We start from the raw sequence: 18,744 nt of genomic DNA, 5'->3' as shown, positions 1-18,744 counted from the left end.
AATGCTCTGATAAAAAAAAGTTGCTGTAGACTAGATAAAATCTTGTGGTGGGCCAAATGTGGCCCCTGGACTGTACTTTGTAGACCCCTGCAATAGAGCATATAAATTTAATCCCTGAGCCAACTCAGAATGAGAGCAGGAAACACTATCCTCACTTTGTATAGGCAAAACTTTTTGCCTTTCTTCTCAAGTCCCATGAAAAAAAGGGGAAAAAAAATCCCCACTGAGGTATGTATGCTCTTTTGGTAGCTTATGAAAGCTTTCGTAAAAAGCTTCCCCTAATACTAAAGCACATTACTCTCTCTTCAGGTACTGAATAATAAAAAAATATTCTAAATATAGCCTGATTTTGATAGCATGCATGTCCCACAAGAGCTTGATTCATCCCTGTCTTCCTATCCAGGAATATGTAGGGAGTTCAGGATGATCCTGTACACTGATGTACTAAATGAGATCAGACATTTAACAGGGAGACATGTACAAACCTAATATTCCCCTCTTATCCTGGTTTAAGAAAGGAGTTTTGACTTTTTTCTTATGCCTCTGCTTTTCCTGAACTATTGAGTTGAGAGAGGACAAGCTTACCATTGGGGAATCACTCCTTCATAGTATGAAGTTTCATCAGGGAAGAAACTTTTATACAGTGATAAACTGCAAACAAGCCATTCTTGTTTGAGGGTGTGGTCCACCCTGGGTACCAGCTATAAGAGGGTGCTATGAGAATGCCAGCATCATTCCCATGCCTCAGGCATGCCACAGCCCAGCATGTAGAAGGCTTGGTTGTTGCAGAAGAGCAGGGGACACACTCACTGTGGCTGGAGCCAATGTGCACCTACACTTGAACCGGTAACCAGAAATGTCATAGCCAAACTTCCTAGCACACTGGGTGATGCCACCCCAGCAATGTCACTGAGTCTACTATCTGGAATTATGCCTAAAATATAGTAAGGTGAGATTCTATCATCTAATCCAGACTATCTGAGAGGGTCATTTTACAACAGTATGTGCATCTTAGCAAAGTAACCAGTCTTTACCAGGAGATCAGATTTTTACCCAAGTCTCAAACTTTTAAGCACCCACCCCCTAACATGATATTCTTGGGAAAGTGAGAGCCAGGTATGCTTAATTTGTGCTCCAGTACTTTAGTCAAATGATATGACAGGTTGTGGTGTTTTTCCTGGCAGCAAAACAGGGCTTTTGTTCTCATGGCTGACGTATTCCTGAGAAATCCCTTCAGTTTATTAAAACACAAATGAGTATCTTTTTTGCATCAAACATATAATCTAAAATCACACATTCTGTAAGAAATCTGAATGGAAAGAATTGTCAAGAGTCAGAGCAATACACCCATCTTTCTACCAATCAGTATTTAATTCAACATGTTAACGATTAAAGTGAAATAAAATACTTCTCCCATCTCTCCTTAAAGTCACTTTGCATAGAATGTCACTTCAACAGCTAACCTGGAAAGATGAGGGATTTCATCGTTGACTGGCATGATGTAGATGTAAAGTGTCCCTTGGACTGTGTGCTTGCCATCTGTCAGCTGAATGGTGAAACTATCCTCTAGGCTTTCTGTGTCATCATGCATGTACATAAGCATCAGTCCTATTGGAGTTAAAAGGGAGGAGGGGAAGCAAAACCAGAGACAACTGAGTACTTGGAACATAGCAATCAAAACAAATTCTAAGAACAATAAATATCCCAATGGAATTTACAGCACAATCCTATGCATGTCTACTCACTGGGTCCAACTAGAAACTGTATATAGGACTGTAGCCTTAGGCAGGGGTGCCCAAACCCCAGCCCTGGGGCCACTTGCCCTCAAGGCCTCTCAATGCGGCCCTCAGGGAGTCCTCAGTCTCCAATGAGCCTCTGGCCCTCCAGAGATTTGTTGGAGCCCACACTGGTGCAACGCAACTGTTCTCAGCGTGAGGGCGTTTGACCTCTCACATGAGCTGTGGGATGAGGGCTCCCTCCACTACTTGTTGTTTCATGTCTGTGATGCAGTAGTGGCAGCAAAGGAAAGGCCAGCCTTGCTTTGTGCAAGGCCTTTTATAGGCCTTGAGCTACTGCAAGACCTTCATTCATTCATAGAAGTTCATCTTTAATATATTCATTTATGTGAACTTATGTACATTTATTCAAATTTTAAATGTAAATTAATTCTTTCCCCCCCCCCGGCCCCTGACACAGTGTCAGACAGACAGTGTGGCCCCCCTGCCAAAAACTTTGGACACCCCTGCCTTAGGGTATCAAAACCATATTAAGACTGGGAATTAGTGGACGGCCCAATCCTAACTATAAGCCCAATCCTTTCCAAATTTTCAGCACCAATGCAGCTGCAATGCAGCTCTGAGGCAAAGGAGGGAAAAATTCCCTTACCTTAAGGAGGCCTCCGTGACTGCCCCCCAGCATGGGGCACAGCACACACCCCATTGGCACAGCTGCATCAGCACTGGAAAGTTGAATAGGATTTAGCCCTCAATTCCTGTGTGGCAATGCAGCGATGCTGGCCCAGGCTATGCTGCATCCCACTGGGGATGATCAGCTGACATTTGTCCCCTTGCCCTGGAGTAAGCCCTAGCAGCTACAATAGGTCAACTCAGACCTGTGCCAGTGATCCTGTGTTGGCAACCTTCAGTCTCGAAAGACTCTGGTATTGCGCTCTGAAAGGTGGTTCTGGAACAGCGTCTAGTGTGGCTGAAAAGGCCAGTTCGTTGAGTGACAATCCCTTCCACACTGGGAGCAAGTGCAGTCTGTCCCTGGTCTGCCTCCCTGGCTATGGGCCTTCCTTCTTTGCCTCTTTGCCTCAGACTGTTGGCCAAGTGTCTCTTCAAACTGGGAAAGGCCATGCTGTGTGCCAGTGATATTACTGGAGCAAGTCCACGTTGATCCATGCAGACAGATCAGGTCCGGGAAGGTGCTCAAGATTCAGCATGCACTGCTGCTGAACTTGTCCCCTCCCTCTCTAGGCCCAATCTGCCCGACTCCTGCTCTGTCTTATTCCTTCTCTTAAAAGAGATGCTGCTACAGCACTTTGAAATAGTAAAGGATGATATCATAAAATAGCCTTTTTGAAGAACTGAATCTATTTGTTTCCCGTGAAATACCTCCATTGCAAGGAAACTCGTGTGATCCAAGTTCTCAAAGTAACTTATAGCAGAACCCAAGATGAAGCAGACAGGTGACACACATATTTTAGGGCAAGCTAACTGCAAGGGCAAGTCTGTTTAGACTGCATGGAGATCCTGAATCATCCACTTAAGATTTGTAATGTGTTGCTTCCAGCAGCATGTCTAACGTGCCTTCTTGCAGAGCAACATCCTCCCTGTCCCGCACCAGTTCAAAATCTTGAGCCTCAGGAAGGGGTGACACCTGAAAACTAGTTCACTGTTTTTCTCCCCACGGCAACCACTCTATCTACATTACGTAAGATGATGCCATACTGCCGGAGAGGGTGGGTGTTCATTAGTAATAATTATTTTATGTATTATTTCTTTGCAAATTTATGGAAATATTTCACATGAAAGGCAGGATATAAATTTACATATATAAACTCCCTATCACAAAGCACAACACATCGTGCAACAGAGTTACCTGTTCGTGCTTCATTGCCGCAGCAGGTTATGATAGTTGGAACTAAATCTTAGTTGGTTTTTAAAGTTGGGATCAGGCAAAATTCATGGTAGGCAAAACATGTAAGTAGTAAACCAGAGATTACAACCACCGTCTCATCCTGCCAGAGTAACACCCTGTGACAATTTAATAATTGTATATCCTGTACATCTGAAAAGCCCTGTGGAATCAGACCAGAGGCCCATCTAGTTCAGCATCCTGTTCCCCACACTGACCAACAAGATGCCTGTGGGAAGCCCATGAGCAGGAGGTAACTGTTACCCTGCACATGCCCGATCTCGTCTGATTTTGGAAGCTAAGCAGGGTCAGGCCTGGTTAGTACTTGGATGGGAGACCGCCTGGGAATACCGGGTGCTGTAGGCTTATACCATAGTCTTTCGAGACTGAAGGTTGCCAACCATAACCAAATGATATACCACTCTCCCAATGTTGCCCCCCCCCTTAGAAATGGTATAGTGCCTCTGAAACTGAAGATGGCAGAAAGTTGGTAATGATCTCTAACAGCCAAGATCAGCATCAAAGGTCAGCCAGGTCAGCACTGCCTGAGGGGCCACATACCCCTGAGGGCCCACCCAGCAACTGCTGAAGTCCATGAGTAGCCACCTTGACAGTGAGCGATGTGGAGCAACACACTCTGCTGAACACAAGAGTCCATTTTCTCCCCAGTCAATTGGTTTGCTCCATTAAAGTCTTTGAAGCAAAGAACTTCCATGCAGCTCAAACATGAGTAGCCAAGGGACTGGACGTAACTCCCTTAGGGTTCAATCCTATTCAACTTTCTAGTGCTGATGCAGCTGTGTCATCTGGGCATGCACTGCACTATGTGTGGGCAGTGAGGGAGGCCTCCTCAAGGTAAGGGAATATTTGTCACCTTACCTCAGGGTTGCCTGGGTGCTGAAAAGTTGAATAGGATTGGGCCCTAAAGCTTCTACTACTTCCCACATTCCCCAACCAATAAGGTACCACCAGAGACGCTCTGAACATAGAGGGAGACCCTCTTTCTCTCTCTCCTTGCCACGTCCAACTGCTTTGCAAGGTGCTATCAAATTTTTAAGGTTCTATAGCCAGTGTTTGGGCTCAAGCTTTGAATTCTAGTGCTGTGAGAGAGAAATTAAAAAAAACTTCTCTTTTTCTACTTTCTCTACACCTTTGGTTTGACTCCGCATGGCAATTCTTATGTGTTTATATGCACTTGGTTGATCTTAGAAATCCTAATTATGATTGTTCACATCACCCAATAGATTGCCTTAGCAATATTAGGGGTAGATGCTATTTGAAAGAAATCTCTGTATTTTAATAAATACATTTATTATGATTAAAATGTCCCAATATTTCTTTATATATAATTAGTCAGACTGTTTGTAGTGTGATTTTGTAAGCTTGTTCTCTGCCAAATTTCCAGCATGCTATTGGATTGGTTACATATGGGTCACATAAAAAATTTATACACCACCAAATTTTGAATTTTATTTTGATACTTAAGTGTCTAGAGTTTTGGGCACCAAGCATATCCTACTAGTTAGTTATGTAAATATCAAAATAATGAATTGCCAAGTCATGAATGGATGAATTATGAACTGTAAAGTTGTGAATCACTCAAAATTGGCCAAGATTCTCAACTAGAGTGAAGGGAAATGAACACTTATTTGGTTCTTTGAAAAGGTCTATTCATTTCAACTCAGCTTTTTTGCTTTAGGTGAGACTGGGCATATGCAGAAAGCTTAATCGACTTTAATGGAAAAGGACATGATTTGAATTAAATTAGTTGTAAAACTAAATTCAGAGGGACCTGAATGTCCAGTGTCTGTAAATAAGGTGAAATTTGAAGGGACAATATTAAAATACTGTATACAGTAGGTCCACTTGAGAAACTGTCACTGTAGATGCAGAACTAAAATATTTTGTGTGCTCTCATTCCTTTCATTAGAGAAGGTTGTCAAAAGCCTGGCACGAAGGGAAGAAAAAAATGACTAATTTACCAAATACATTGTAGCAGGGCACTTAAGCAGCCAAGAAACTATCCCGTCGGTTCCTGGGACAATTCATATCCTGCATGCTCTTATGCTTCAAAATTAGGTTACCAACTTTTTTAAAAAAGAAAATCTTGCATCTGAATTTTTCTGTGCAAGTACATGTACAAAACATTTTTAAAAATGTTTTCATTCAAAAACCTGCTTTGACCATGTGCAGGCACTGTGACTTCCATTTGTGAAGGGGGTGTTTCCTGGTCAGTAGAAAGTGCCTGGTGGTGATATGGAACCTGGGGTGCTGTGCTCATCTTTCCAGGAGATAATGAGGGTGGGGGAAAGACTTTGCAAATGTGGAGAGAGGTTAATGTGGGCTATTCCATGCATAGCTCCCAAGTGCTCTCTGCATATGGAAAAAGTTCCTCTGTCCATCCGTCTGCTTGTGTGTTCATTCCAATAATCTTTATAAGTGGTAAAATGATGTTAGAAGAGGAGTATATTCTTGCTACTGGTTCCCTTCCAGGATTATCTGAGACTTCATCCCTTCCCTACATGATATAAATCAATCCTTTAGTCTTGGTGATTAAAAAAAACAAACTCTGATACAAAAATTCTACCACCCCTGATACTTGGGAAGTACCACTAAGATAATTTTGTTTTTCCATTACTTTTTTTTTTTCCAGTCAGAATTAGCACTTTACCATGTTTTAACTGCTTTGGATATGTTATCTTGAAGCAACCCTTACAATAGTCCTATAAGAAAGTCATAATATTATGCAAATATGGGGGCTAAGACCACATGACGTGGTGTGACTAGGTTCCCTGGTGAGTTAATGGCAAAGGTGAAATTTAAACAGGCAATATACTATTTTTTTTCCCTAACTCCGCATCTGCATCTCCCAGCTATACTAACTCTCTAGTGTATTCTGGAAAATAGACAGATAGTGATGTTTTATTTTTGAATCGCACCAGATCACATGAAACTGTACAATGAAAAGAATTAGTATTGGTTTATTTATTGGTTTTATTTAATTTGCAAACAGCAATTTTAAAAACATTAAAGTTCAAAAAAAATTCTTGCTGTTGGAGAAATTGTTTATATCTGGACACAGAAGCCAAGGCTGCATCAATCGTTAGAGGATACATAGAAGATTAAGAGTGTACCACTTCCAAAATATCTCCCAAATGTATCACTAACTTACTCCCCTCTCCCATCCCTCCCCACTACAATTACCATAAAAGTTCACAAGTTTCTGCATAAAGTATTTCTTATTTAAATTTTACACCTGAGGTCCCAATCCTCCACTGTACTTGCAAACCCTTATGCCAGCAGAAAAGCTGCCAGATAGCATGAATTACGCTTGAAAAACAGAAATTAAATTCCAGCATACCTTTAACAAAGTTAAAGGCTTATAAAAACCCTGGCTTTTTATGAGATACGTATTGTATTTCATAGATACCTCCTGACATCCAGGATTTTATTCCTCTCTAGTTTGCACAGTAAACTTTTCCTCAATAAATCAGGTTGGGAAATTTTACCTACGTCTCCATCTCCTCCACGTTAAAGAGACCCTTAATGTAACAAGCTTAATTAGACTTCTGTGGGGGAGGAACAGTCACAAAAGTGCAATGGATACAGCTAAATCATATGTTCATGATATTAAAATTCTGTATTTGTTTAGATTACGATTTCCAAAGTGACCTGTCTCATCATCACAGAGAGAGTGAGGCTAGATTTCCATATGCTAACATGTATCTGCCCAGTCCCCTTGAAACTTATATTGGAACTCAGAATTTAAATTTTACCATGAAAACATGGTAGTCACATGCTCTATTTGCAATTTTACTACTGGGTCAATCAAGAGAAGTTTCTTTTGGATGGATTTCAATTTCTTTTTTTTACAATATCCTTTTTGAGAATAAAATTGGCATCAAATTTGTGAAACAGGAATTCCATTGGAGTTGGCAGCTGACATGGGAAAAACAACCAGATACGTCTTGTCTGCGATGATGACGACGCACTGACCGTATGAATAGCACTTCTCAGGGCACCTACAATTCTTATCTCATTCTTACAACAATTATGACAATAACTTTACTTCCACAACTGGGTAGGAATGTCAATCTGGGTAAAATTCTATAGTGTTTCTAATGTACCATATTAGCTCAAACATTTCTCTTATCTATAGAATAGAAATGACAATCTCACAGAAACCTAGCATGGTAGAATGGATTGTTTCATTAGCATAAAGCTCTTAAATACATTAGTTTGCAGGAAAGATCTTTATGTTCCAGCTATTATAAATTTGCTCTTGACTTACTGCCCCAAAGCTTCCCTCTTCCAACTTTGCCTTTTGGATCCTGAATCTCTCAATATAATTTTATTACTCCTGAAACATGATACCAGCTACCTGAACAAAGAAGTACCCTTTCAAGTGGAGGTTCTCTTATATTTGGAAGGGGGAAGCAACTGTCTCTATTCATCCCAACAGAGTATTTCTCCTAGTTCCTATTGCTGGTGTCTTCTCTCCTGTTTCTTTTTAGACTGTAAGACTGTTTGCGCCAGGGAACCAATGTTTTAAAATATGCAAAGAACTTAGAACTTCTATTTGTTGAAATGCAGTAGATAAATATTCTTAATAGATGAGCGAATTATTGCAAATAAAGTAAAACTCACTACTGCTCACTTACACAACTATTACTACAGTAATGATTGGAGCTTTTAAGAGGTTTAAGCCTTTGATGTTCATGCAGGAAAACAGATATAGGTATTCTTGGAGTTCTAAGTATGCTAGCGGGCTTTATGACCAGACATTCATCTGGAAACAACTGGCTCTGGATTTTCTCCCCCCCCCCATGTCTTAGGACATCTGGTCTTTAATTACAGCATTTTTATTGCAATAAATGTAGTTGATGTATTTAATTGTGTTTTAAATCATCTTTATCTTGTTGGTATAACATTTTATGTGCCACCAATGTAGCAGAGAATGTGTTATTAGAAGGCTAATATTTATTTCAGTTGCTCGTACTTAACTGAATGTATCTTCTTAAAATCAGCTTATCAACATCAGCTGAATGCATCCTCTTAAAATCAGAACCATTTCTGGGTTTACGGGAATGCCAAACAGCCTGTAACTCTGCTCTGTTCATCCACTCGTTACTGAGGCTTTGCTCTACTTGGCAGACACAGGGCACAGATGCCAAGATGGAAAAAAGAGACTCCTGGTCCCTTAGCAGATTCTATGGACAGTTGTGTTGGCGAGCAGAGGCACCTTTGGCTGCTCCATTACTGGATTCAGCCACAGGCCCTGCACAGTCACTTGCTTACACATGATTTTCTGTTTGGCTTTTGGGAAGGGGCTATTCATTTAACCACTGAAGCACAAGCAGCTGTGTTGAAAATTGTTCATGTGAAATACATACAAATGTTTTTTGCAGAACTAAAATCAGCAGAGAGAAATAAGCACAAGATTGCTTAGAAAAAGTTTAAGGTTCAATGTCTTGTTAAGCCTTGCAAAGGGAAACTGAGTCATTGCTACTCTTGCTACAGGAAGGATAACTCTTTTTAACAAAACATTTTTGCACAGATAGGTAAATATTCCATCTTTCTTGAGTACAACTTGCTGCAATGAACTATGGTTTCCAGTAGAGGACATCCGCAGCTCATACAACATAAATCTAGTTTTGTGCAGAAGCAAGCTGATAATTGGGAATTGTAAAACATTCTACGATAATGATTTGGTTTCCTTCCTCTCAAATGCTCAGAAGTCTTACTCAGGCCTACAAATATTTTAGAATGCATGGCCTTGCTCACTACCATGATTCTTCCAAGTCTTCACATTTTACATTGACATCATAAACCTTCAGAGCAAGGCCAGCTCAAGGTTTTTTGCTCTTCCAGACAAGTAAATATTTTATTCCCTTCTCTGGACATTCAGCATGGGATATAACAAGCAGCACATCATTGGTATATTACAAGATCAAGAGGAAATTTTAAAAATTATTTTCATTTCAGAGACAGTCTGGAGTTATAACATTAAGACAGCTTTTCCCCTACCACATGCAGCAAAGAGAATGACCAGCAAACACCACTTTGTTTAAAAGATTCAAAATTAGGATAACAATGAGACTCAGGCAGCTTCTTGGCCCACATAAGCTTTGGGAATTAGCTGTCACTGAACCACATATATCTGAGACTACCAGAAGGAAGAAACCAAGTTGCTGGGCAGGAGAAGTTAGACCATTCTTCCCACATGTGTGCATGGGCAATGTGCAGTTTAAAAAAAACAAAAAAGCTTTCTTTCCTTTGGCTACACTGCCTGCTCAAAACTTGAAGTGTGGTGGGGAGGCAAAAAGGACGCTTGACTAGCCTCCATTGATCAAAAATGAGTCATGCTATGTCATGGGGACCAATTCGGTTAGTGGCTTGCATGGATGCCTGAAAACTCCCTTCCCTAGTTCTGAACAGGAAGTTTGTTACCCTATGAGTCACAAACAATAAACAAATAATCATTAACAAATAATTAATTCTGGGGGAGATCCTTTAATCAGAACCAAGAAAGAAGCCCATTTTTTCCCAAAGAAGTTTACTCTCTGGAGAACCCCGCTTCCTCGGTTGAAGAATGGAACCACAGAAAAAAAACACTGCCCTATGAAAGTGGAGGTGGGGAATCACAGTACATGCCTGAACCAGGACGTTTTCCTGCCTTGAGAAGGGTAAAGCTTCAGGGGGGGAAGCTCCTGCCCGTTCGAGTAGGCAAATGCCTCTAAGATTTCTGCAGGCACAGAAAGTCTGTCAGAGGATGATTGACAGCGCAGGAGGAGGAACTAGTGTAGCTTTTTTTTGAGGACAGGCCTGGGTTGCAGTGAATGTGTGGTTGTAAATCCCACATGAGTCGAAACCCACAGATGTGACTCACAAATGTTTTTTCCCAAGAAATAATTGCACATCTGAAGTGAGCTTTAGACATTGGACCAGTTCAGATTATACTTTCATTGCTGGGGAAAGCAATTAAGGACTGATATTCACTATGTGTGTATGTTCTAGCCCTTCTTTTTATGAATGGGCTAGTTTCCTTAATTGTGTGAGGCTGGTTTGGTGGGGAGTGTATTGTCTAAACTAATTCCCAACCTTGCCACTATTTCAACCAGGATGATCTAGCTTTCACTGGCAGGGTCCCCGCATGTGGTTGCAATTTCTCTCTGTAGGCAGACCATCTTAAGCAGGCATCACACCACTTAGGACATGATTATATAACAACAAAATACAGGTATGACTATGAAATTACATTTCATATTTTACTAAAGACAAAAAATATACATGGTATTCAAACCTTGTTTCAGTTCTCCCAGGGAAAAACTGTGAACTTCTAAGTCTTGATGAAATAATGTTGAATTTAGATGCTTGTAACGTGCAATATCTCTGCCATAGATTCCTTTTAGTATTAGTCCATGACGAGGTGGGGTTACAATGGAGAACTTCAAGACATTTTGTGGGACATCAAAATCCTCAGCATTAATGGTGTCAGGGCCCATTGGCCTAATGTCACCTTCTCTTACCTAGAGAGAAACACACGATTCAGAAATGGCAGTAAAAATTCTAAAATTAGAACAACAGAGAGAGGACTATAAATATTTGGGAAACTGAGGAACTTTGATTTCTGCTTTGCATATTTGGAGGTTCTTCAGCTACCCAACTATCCCATCTCTCAACTCTTTAAAGAACTTCCCTACACTATCCAGTATCCATCAGCAACACTCACCAGTCTAAGTGTTTCATACAGTCCTACATTCTTCTTTTTGAAGTACTACACAAAAGAGTTCCCCAGTTTTTGACCCATTGCATCAACAGCAGAGACTATGGCCAATGTGCCTGCAAACAGGCAGCGGCAGGGGGTAGACATTCATATGTCGAGAAACATATTTGGGGGGTTTATAGCAGGGATGGGCTGTGACTTGGATGACTTGGTCTTGAGTCACCAAAACACATTTTTTGTGACTCATACAAAAAAAGTCACATGTATCAAAAACTTGGGCACTGATTTGGGACTAATGGGTTTTACCCTAAAAATGAAATGTCTTGAATAGACATGAGTCAAGATTCGCTTTTGTATGTGCTTGTCACTGTTTTGTGTGTGTGCTTGCTTGCTTTTTTTGTGGCTTCCACCGCTTGACTCGCTTTTTGAAAAGCAAGTGACTTAAAGTCAGAGTGACTTTAAAAATGCCTTTGGTTGAGTCATGATAGCCCCCATTATGACTCGTTTGTGACTCGAGTCAAGGGGGGTGGAGATTCAGAACACAACTCAAGACTTAAGGAAGTGGCTCTGGCACATCCCTGGTTTACTGTATCTCAACAATCCCTCATATCCCTCATATCTTCTATAGTGATGATTTTTGACAAACAGTATGTGTGCAAGGAAGAGAAAAAAGGAAGATGAGAAGAAGTGCTTACATCCAAACCGGTTAAAACAATTAGGGTGGGGGAATTCACATAAATTTCTGGAGGCCTTAGGTTATAATCAAAGGTATGACAAGTGTGGATTTGTTTTAAATCTGAACCAATAAGTGTCACATAACTTTTGAACAGAGTTTCAAAATCAGAGGGCTCAATCCTATCCAACTTTCCAGCACAGGTGCAGCTTTGCCATTCAGGCATACACTGCATTCCTGTAGTGATAGGGTAGTCATGGAGGCCTCCTAAAAGTAAGGAAACATTTGTTCCATTACCTTGGGGCTCCACCTCCAACTGCATCATTTAAAACGTCTTCAAATTTACTTTTGGTGTTTGAAATATAAATTAAATGTCTATGCTTGATGTTTAACTCATATTTGCTTCGAAATTCCACTTTTGGTATTGAATATTAAAGTCTTTGATTAATTTTAACGTAAAAGTATGAAACTTGGCTACTTGACATGGGTACACTAATTTTCTTCCCTGCTAAACAGCCTACATCTAAGTAGCATGCACAGTTGGGGATGGTAATAGCTCTTTTAAGAATTGCAAGTAAATTCAAGTTTGGAGAATTTGTCAAGATTTCCTTCCTGCCTCCCCAATTCATTTCAGTTATTTTTTTTCCCCACTCTGCAATTGGAGGGGACCATAGAGTACCCCGATTCATTTACATCGGTTCTGTTTTCATCAAGGGAGCTGTAGTATAAATAAGAAAACTCCTGGCAAAGCACTACCTTGAATGCTCCCCAACATATGTACACATATTTATTTAAAAAGAAGCCATACTGCATATGTCCCACCACAATCTTTTTGCATTTTAGCTAACATATAATACAGAGTGTGTAACTGTCTCTTTTCTCTATTTGTAGCTTGTTTACTTTCATGTCATGAAGAAGCAAATCAATGTGTCTAAACAATTCAGATACCTAGTTACATGGCTCATCTGGTATGTTGGTTCGATTCCATTAGAAAGTAGGATTTTTTTTCTTTTAACAACTCTAATTGGGAAGAGGAACACGTACTGATGATCCCAAACCAGTTTGACTGGGTTTAGAATGATTGGATAAGGTATGGCTATATTAGAAATGCATTTTTCTAATGTGTACAGGCTAATGAGAGTTTAAATTTGCTTATTCAGAAATATATTTTAATTAAGGAGTTGCTTCAATCTCTTTCTGGTGGAATTAATTAACAGGTATATTGGGTTAAAGCATGAACCTCAATATTTAGAAATGCCAGCATGAGGATTTTTTTCAAGCAAGGTCCACCTTTAGGGTCAATTTTGCAAGAATTTTTCAAAATCCTTGGTTGGGAGAAGGAGCATTGTTTGAGCCACTCAAAATCATTCAATACTGCAGCCATTCTCAAACTACAAGGGAGCTCGAGCCCCACAGTAACTCCTTGCTGGGGCAGGGGAAGGCAGCGACGCAATCCCCAGGATCGCGTCACTAAGGGGGCTGCAAAGGTTTAGATGGACTTACCAGAGCCTCTTGCAGCCTCCCGGGAGCCCAGGGAGCCCTGCACGAGTAACTGCAGGGTTCCCCATGTCTTCAAAAGTGAAAGCGCAGCGATTGCACTCCACCTCCGCAAAACTGGAAGTGGGGCGCAATCACTGCGCTTTCACTTTAAGACCTGGGGAGTCCTGTAGATGCTCACACAGGTCTCCTCGCACCCCCAGGAGGCTGCTGGAGGCTCTGGTAAGTCCAGTCCAGCCCAGCCCCTGTAGCCCCTGGCAGACCCCCCCCAGCAGAATATACATAATGAAAGATACTGATGTTAGGACCCAAGTCTAAGCACAAAATTCATTGATGTTTCATATATCCCTTATACACATAGCCTGAAGGTAATTTTATGCAATATTTTAAATAATTTTGTGCATAAAACACAGTTTGTGATTTTATTTCAGAAAAGTTGAAAAGAATCACATTGGCACTCAAAAACGTTCTGTATTTCAGAACACAGGTGGGAACTCCTTATCCACTGATTTGGCATCCACTGATACCAGGGTCCACCTTTAAATGCTTTGTAACAAATAAAAAAGCATCAAAATCAATTTTTTTACCTCCTCGCTGTTAAATAATCACAATTTCATTCCATTAGATTTCATTATTCCTCTCATCTAGTGGCTGAATGAGCAATACGTGTAACAGTAAGAAACCTCAAAGTGAGTCTTTAAAGCTATTTTTCCACTGATTTGGTATCCACTAATTTATTTTTTATCAACTGGGGGTTCTGGAATGCCCAGTGTACTTTGTACTTTGTATTTTGGAATTCTGGATAAGGGATGCCCAACCTATAATACGTACATAAAATTATGGAAGGTGGCTTCTGTTTTCTTCCAGTTTTACAAAGGGGAGTAACAACAATAGCAGGATACCTTCTTTCAGTCTACTACTGAGCTGGCTTTGAGACCAAGTCTAATCTCAACAACATTTCAACCACAAAATCTCAACAGAATGGACTGCCCAGATATTTTCTGTCCAATCTTCCAATACAAATGCCTGGAGGACTGTTATCATTCCGGCTGAACTCCAGATATATTCAGTGTTTAATTAAACAAGTAGCAAGTGCTACTGTCAGTCATGATACCTTGCTCTTTGAAACACACTAATGATGTATCACATTAAGGAGGGCTTGAGCTATTATTCATCTTCTGTGCATTCCACGATCCTCCAAAGCAGAATATTCTCAGGTGCAATTTCTCTGCTTTCAAGTTCAGCCTCCATGTGTGTAGCCTTAATTTCTCTGTTCACATGTTTTTCATTCAGGGACAGATACCAGCTGAGAACCACATATGGAGGCCCAAATTTACAGGGCTCTTATATTTATATCATGAAAGCCAGCAATCTGCCTCCCTCTCTCCATTTGAATACGGAGCATACAGTGAACATACAGAGGATTATGAAGCCACATCCACAACTGCCCCATCCAAAATAAACTTGTGGGGTTTCAAATATTTCGTTGTCATTTTCATTCTTTGACTCATGTTCCTATTATAATTTATTATTGATTATTTAATTTATACTTCCTTCCAATTTCCTATGCCTGTTTGAGCCACGCATCTCTCTATTCTACAATTGACTAACATGCACATCTATCAGTACTAGATTCCGAAATGAGGGGAAAGTGCTAAATCGTACTCTTGTCATTGGGTCCTGCTTTTGCAGGGCATATAGTGGCATTAGAAGCAATTAACAGCACAGTGCTAAGCCTGGTACTGCCCAGGATGGATGAACTCACTGCTGCAAATGTGCCATAAGGCATGTTGTAGTAGCACGGAGGATCTTGGTCCATTGGACAGGCCTGCATCAGTTGGAGGCCAGCGCCTGCTGGAGCAGGTAGGCTCTCTGCAGGCTAGCAGGGAGCAAGAGAAGGGCAGAATGGAGGTGGGGAAGGGGTGTAATGGGACAGGAAGAGGTTGGGGTGGTGTGGGCCTGGGAGGGGGTGGAGGCTACAGTGGAGGCTCCCACCAGAGCCTATCCTCCCCTCCTGGGCCTGATTCACCAACACAAGGCTGGTCAAGTCTGTGCCAGCAATATTGCTGGCACAAGACCAAGTAGCCCCATCATGGCTGCTGGAGCTTATCCCAGGGGAAGAAGACTAATGTCTCCTTCTTGGGGAGACCACCAGAAGTCACTAGCAGCAGCCGCTAGCAGCCGCTTTCTGCACTGGATGCAGCAAAGACCACTTCGGTGCTGCTGCATCATGGCATGGAAAGGTTGGTTAGTATTGGTCTGCCCATCTAAATAATTGGCTTACCTGCTCTGACTTGCCCACCCCCACACCCGACTGCTTTAAAAAAAAAAATGGAAGGAGTTCTAATCACAGTCTTTTGCCTCTCATCTGGTTTGGCTCAAAGGATAAAACCTGAACAAAATGTAAAGCACTTGGAGGGTACTGGTTTTTTAACTGCTATTTCTGGTTTGCTCTCTAGCAACATGTGCTGTCCAGGTGTGTTTTCCCTGATGAAGTTCTGAAAAAACAGAACAAAACATAGGTCTTCTTTAATATGAATTCTAATTCTTTGACACAACCATGATTTTCTCACCTGAATTCTGGTGGCAAGTGTATTAGCGCGCCACCAACGTTTACCCTGCCCCCTCACGAGACACAGAACGGGCCAGACTCGCAGCCGATTGGCTGGGGGCTAATTGGTCTGGGGCCACGTGCAGGCTGCACAGAGAAGCCCATGCAGTCGGGACCAGGCAGCGGTCACCCACCTGCCCACTCTTTGGCAGTCCGAGACTAGCTGGTCGGCTTCTGGGGCCGGGTAGGAATTTTTGCCATCAGCCTAATTGGCACATCGGTTGGTGGTTTTTTGCCTACCCCGGACTGTGGAGTTAGGGGCGGAATGGGGTTTTTCCATAGGTCTTCTTGGTCACTTTAGGCAGGTGTCGTGCAGGTTTTGGGTAGGTAAGGTCATATCGGTGTACACCGCAGGGTGGCAAGGTCCGGGTGGACTCCACGCTTGGTCATGCTGGCATTCCTGGCTGGTTGAGGCAGGCTGGATGAACCTCGGCCTGGTGGTCAAGGCGCACCGCGGGTTCGCTCGGGTGGCCTGAGCTAGCCTGCCACCTTGCCCCTTTGGGGTGACAATGAAGGGGGCGGCAGGCTTGTACTGACACTGCCCAGAGTCTGGTGTGGTCGCCCAAATCACTATAGGGGGAAGTAGACGGGCAGCTCCGTTTCCCCCATGTAGAACCCGCATGACTTATTTGTTAGGCCCTGTTGCAATCTGAAGTATATTTAAATAGTTAATAAAGTGGCCCTTTGTACCATATGCCCGTGCCTGTGTCTTTATTGCGGGGTGCTGGGTAATAAATATATGCTAAATATATGGAAAATGTAAAGAACTTTGTAAATTAAAAGTGTTGTTCGGAATGATTAACAGCGAACATTATCTTGACAAAACGTCTTGTACAAAAATATGAGACACTTTTTTGCTACACACTATGTTGTCTTTCATTTGAACATTGGTCTTTTATACCCTTTCAGATAGTTTAAAAGCATATTTTAAATAACGACAGTGTACATCTGCACAGTGATGATACACCTGGTACAGTTAAGAAACCGCTGTCTCCAATGGTTCACCACATTATTATGATGCTCAGCCTTGTTCACTAGATTCCTGACTCTTGTCAGGTGTAAAAAACTCTACAGCCAGCAAGAAATTTCAGTGGAAAATTATCTTATCTTACCGTTATATTCTTAATTTGTAGCACTGGGATTTCATCATTCACTGGAACAATGACGACGTAGAAAGGTCTTGCCATAGACTTGTGAACGCCGTCACTAACTGCTATCATGAAGAGATCAGAGAGGGGTTCTGACCCCTTATGCTTGGACTGGACATAGTTAATATAACCAGACTGGAGACTCTGAAAAGTGAATAAACCTTTTGGAGAGAATTGAAGTGTGAAAAAAGAGAATTAAATTCATTCTGCCATTTGACACATTCACCAATAAGGTCATACTCAAAAAGAGAAGAGGTCAGTCTTGGCTGTTTGACAAGTATATTGGACAGTACATGTTTTTACCATTCATACTAAACACATTAAGATGCACAAGTAAATTATCATGTGCGTAAACCAAAAATATGCAATGTGTAGAATTGTTATTAAAAGCATCTCCTTCTGGTTCCCAATATGATTTGTGATATGCTGCAATAGTGGTTCCCAAACTGTGTACCACAGTTCCCCAGGGAGCCACGAAATTCTTGCAAAAAACAAACAAAAAAACCCACTATCCCATACAGTGTATATAGGATTGTAGCCCTAATGGGGAGTTGTGGCCAATGGCTCAGTAGGTCAATGGAGCTGCCAGTCAAAAAAGCTTGGGAACCACTTTATAACCTACGGCAGGAAACTGTTATTGAATTCTAGCATAATTACAATTATAATTGTCAATTCCAGTGTATGAGCACCTGGAAGACCAGTGTTTATCTGACTAATTAAGCAACACATATCCCAAAGGAAGAGAACAAATGATCAAGGAGAGACCTAACAGCAGACTGATGAAGAGCCAAGAAAAGAGGTTGTTTGAGTTCCCTTTAGGTTTAGTTCCAGCCTGTCGTGAATATGTTCAGTTTAGGCCTAGTAGCATGTAGAGCCTGAACCAAAGTAAACCAGTAACAGAGAAGTGGCTTGCAGTTCCTAGCTGCAAGGATGTGAGTAACAACAGCCAACAAAATTAACAATTCAATGGAAGGTAATAATGTAACACGTATGCAGACAGAAAGGCGCCCATCAAGGATGGAATGCAGCTGTGGATCTCCAGTTGGGAGGGGAAGAGCTAAGAGGACTAGCATCCAGCCCCACTTCGGGAAGATTCTGTCCCCAAGAGCTTCTGATTGGACAGTTTAAATAAATAGAGTCACCTCCATGCTGTTAGCCTGAGATGTATAAGAACAAAGCCCAAGGGGTGTGTCAGGGTCTTTTTGGTGGAAAAGGCTGTGGGTGCAACATCCTGCAGGTTGAGAGCCTGGTCCACCAGGGCCATGTGGCCTCATAGGTAACCTGGAGCTGAAAGATCTACAAAAGAAAGCTGACCCAGGTGAGAGTTAGGGAATAATAGAAATAGCCAGTTAGCTTTGTTATTTTAATGCTGATATGTTTCCTAGAAGTTTTATGCCTCTAGCATTTGTTGCCTTTTGTAACTTTATGTAACCCTATACATTTAATAAAGTAA

At 41.5% G+C, this 18,744-nt stretch overlaps 1 protein-coding gene across 1 annotated transcript in view; it reads right to left on the bottom strand.

The window, feature by feature from the left end:
- LOC136648482 (FRAS1-related extracellular matrix protein 1-like) overlaps positions 1-18,744 on the bottom strand; it is a 125,442-nt gene that overhangs the window by 67,420 nt on the left and 39,278 nt on the right. Inside the window, exons 18-20 of the mRNA XM_066624597.1 lie at positions 17,256-17,452; positions 10,940-11,165; positions 1,464-1,608 (exon numbers count right to left, since the gene is read on the bottom strand). Of these exons, the coding sequence (XP_066480694.1) occupies positions 1,464-1,608; positions 10,940-11,165; positions 17,256-17,452 (568 nt within the window). The remainder of the gene's footprint in view (positions 1-1,463; positions 1,609-10,939; positions 11,166-17,255; positions 17,453-18,744) is intronic.

The sequence above is a fragment of the Tiliqua scincoides genome, chromosome 4 (assembly GCF_035046505.1).
Source record: "Tiliqua scincoides isolate rTilSci1 chromosome 4, rTilSci1.hap2, whole genome shotgun sequence".
Classification (NCBI taxonomy): Eukaryota; Metazoa; Chordata; class Lepidosauria; order Squamata; family Scincidae; genus Tiliqua; species Tiliqua scincoides.
This window is presented reverse-complemented; position numbering and strand designations above follow the sequence as displayed.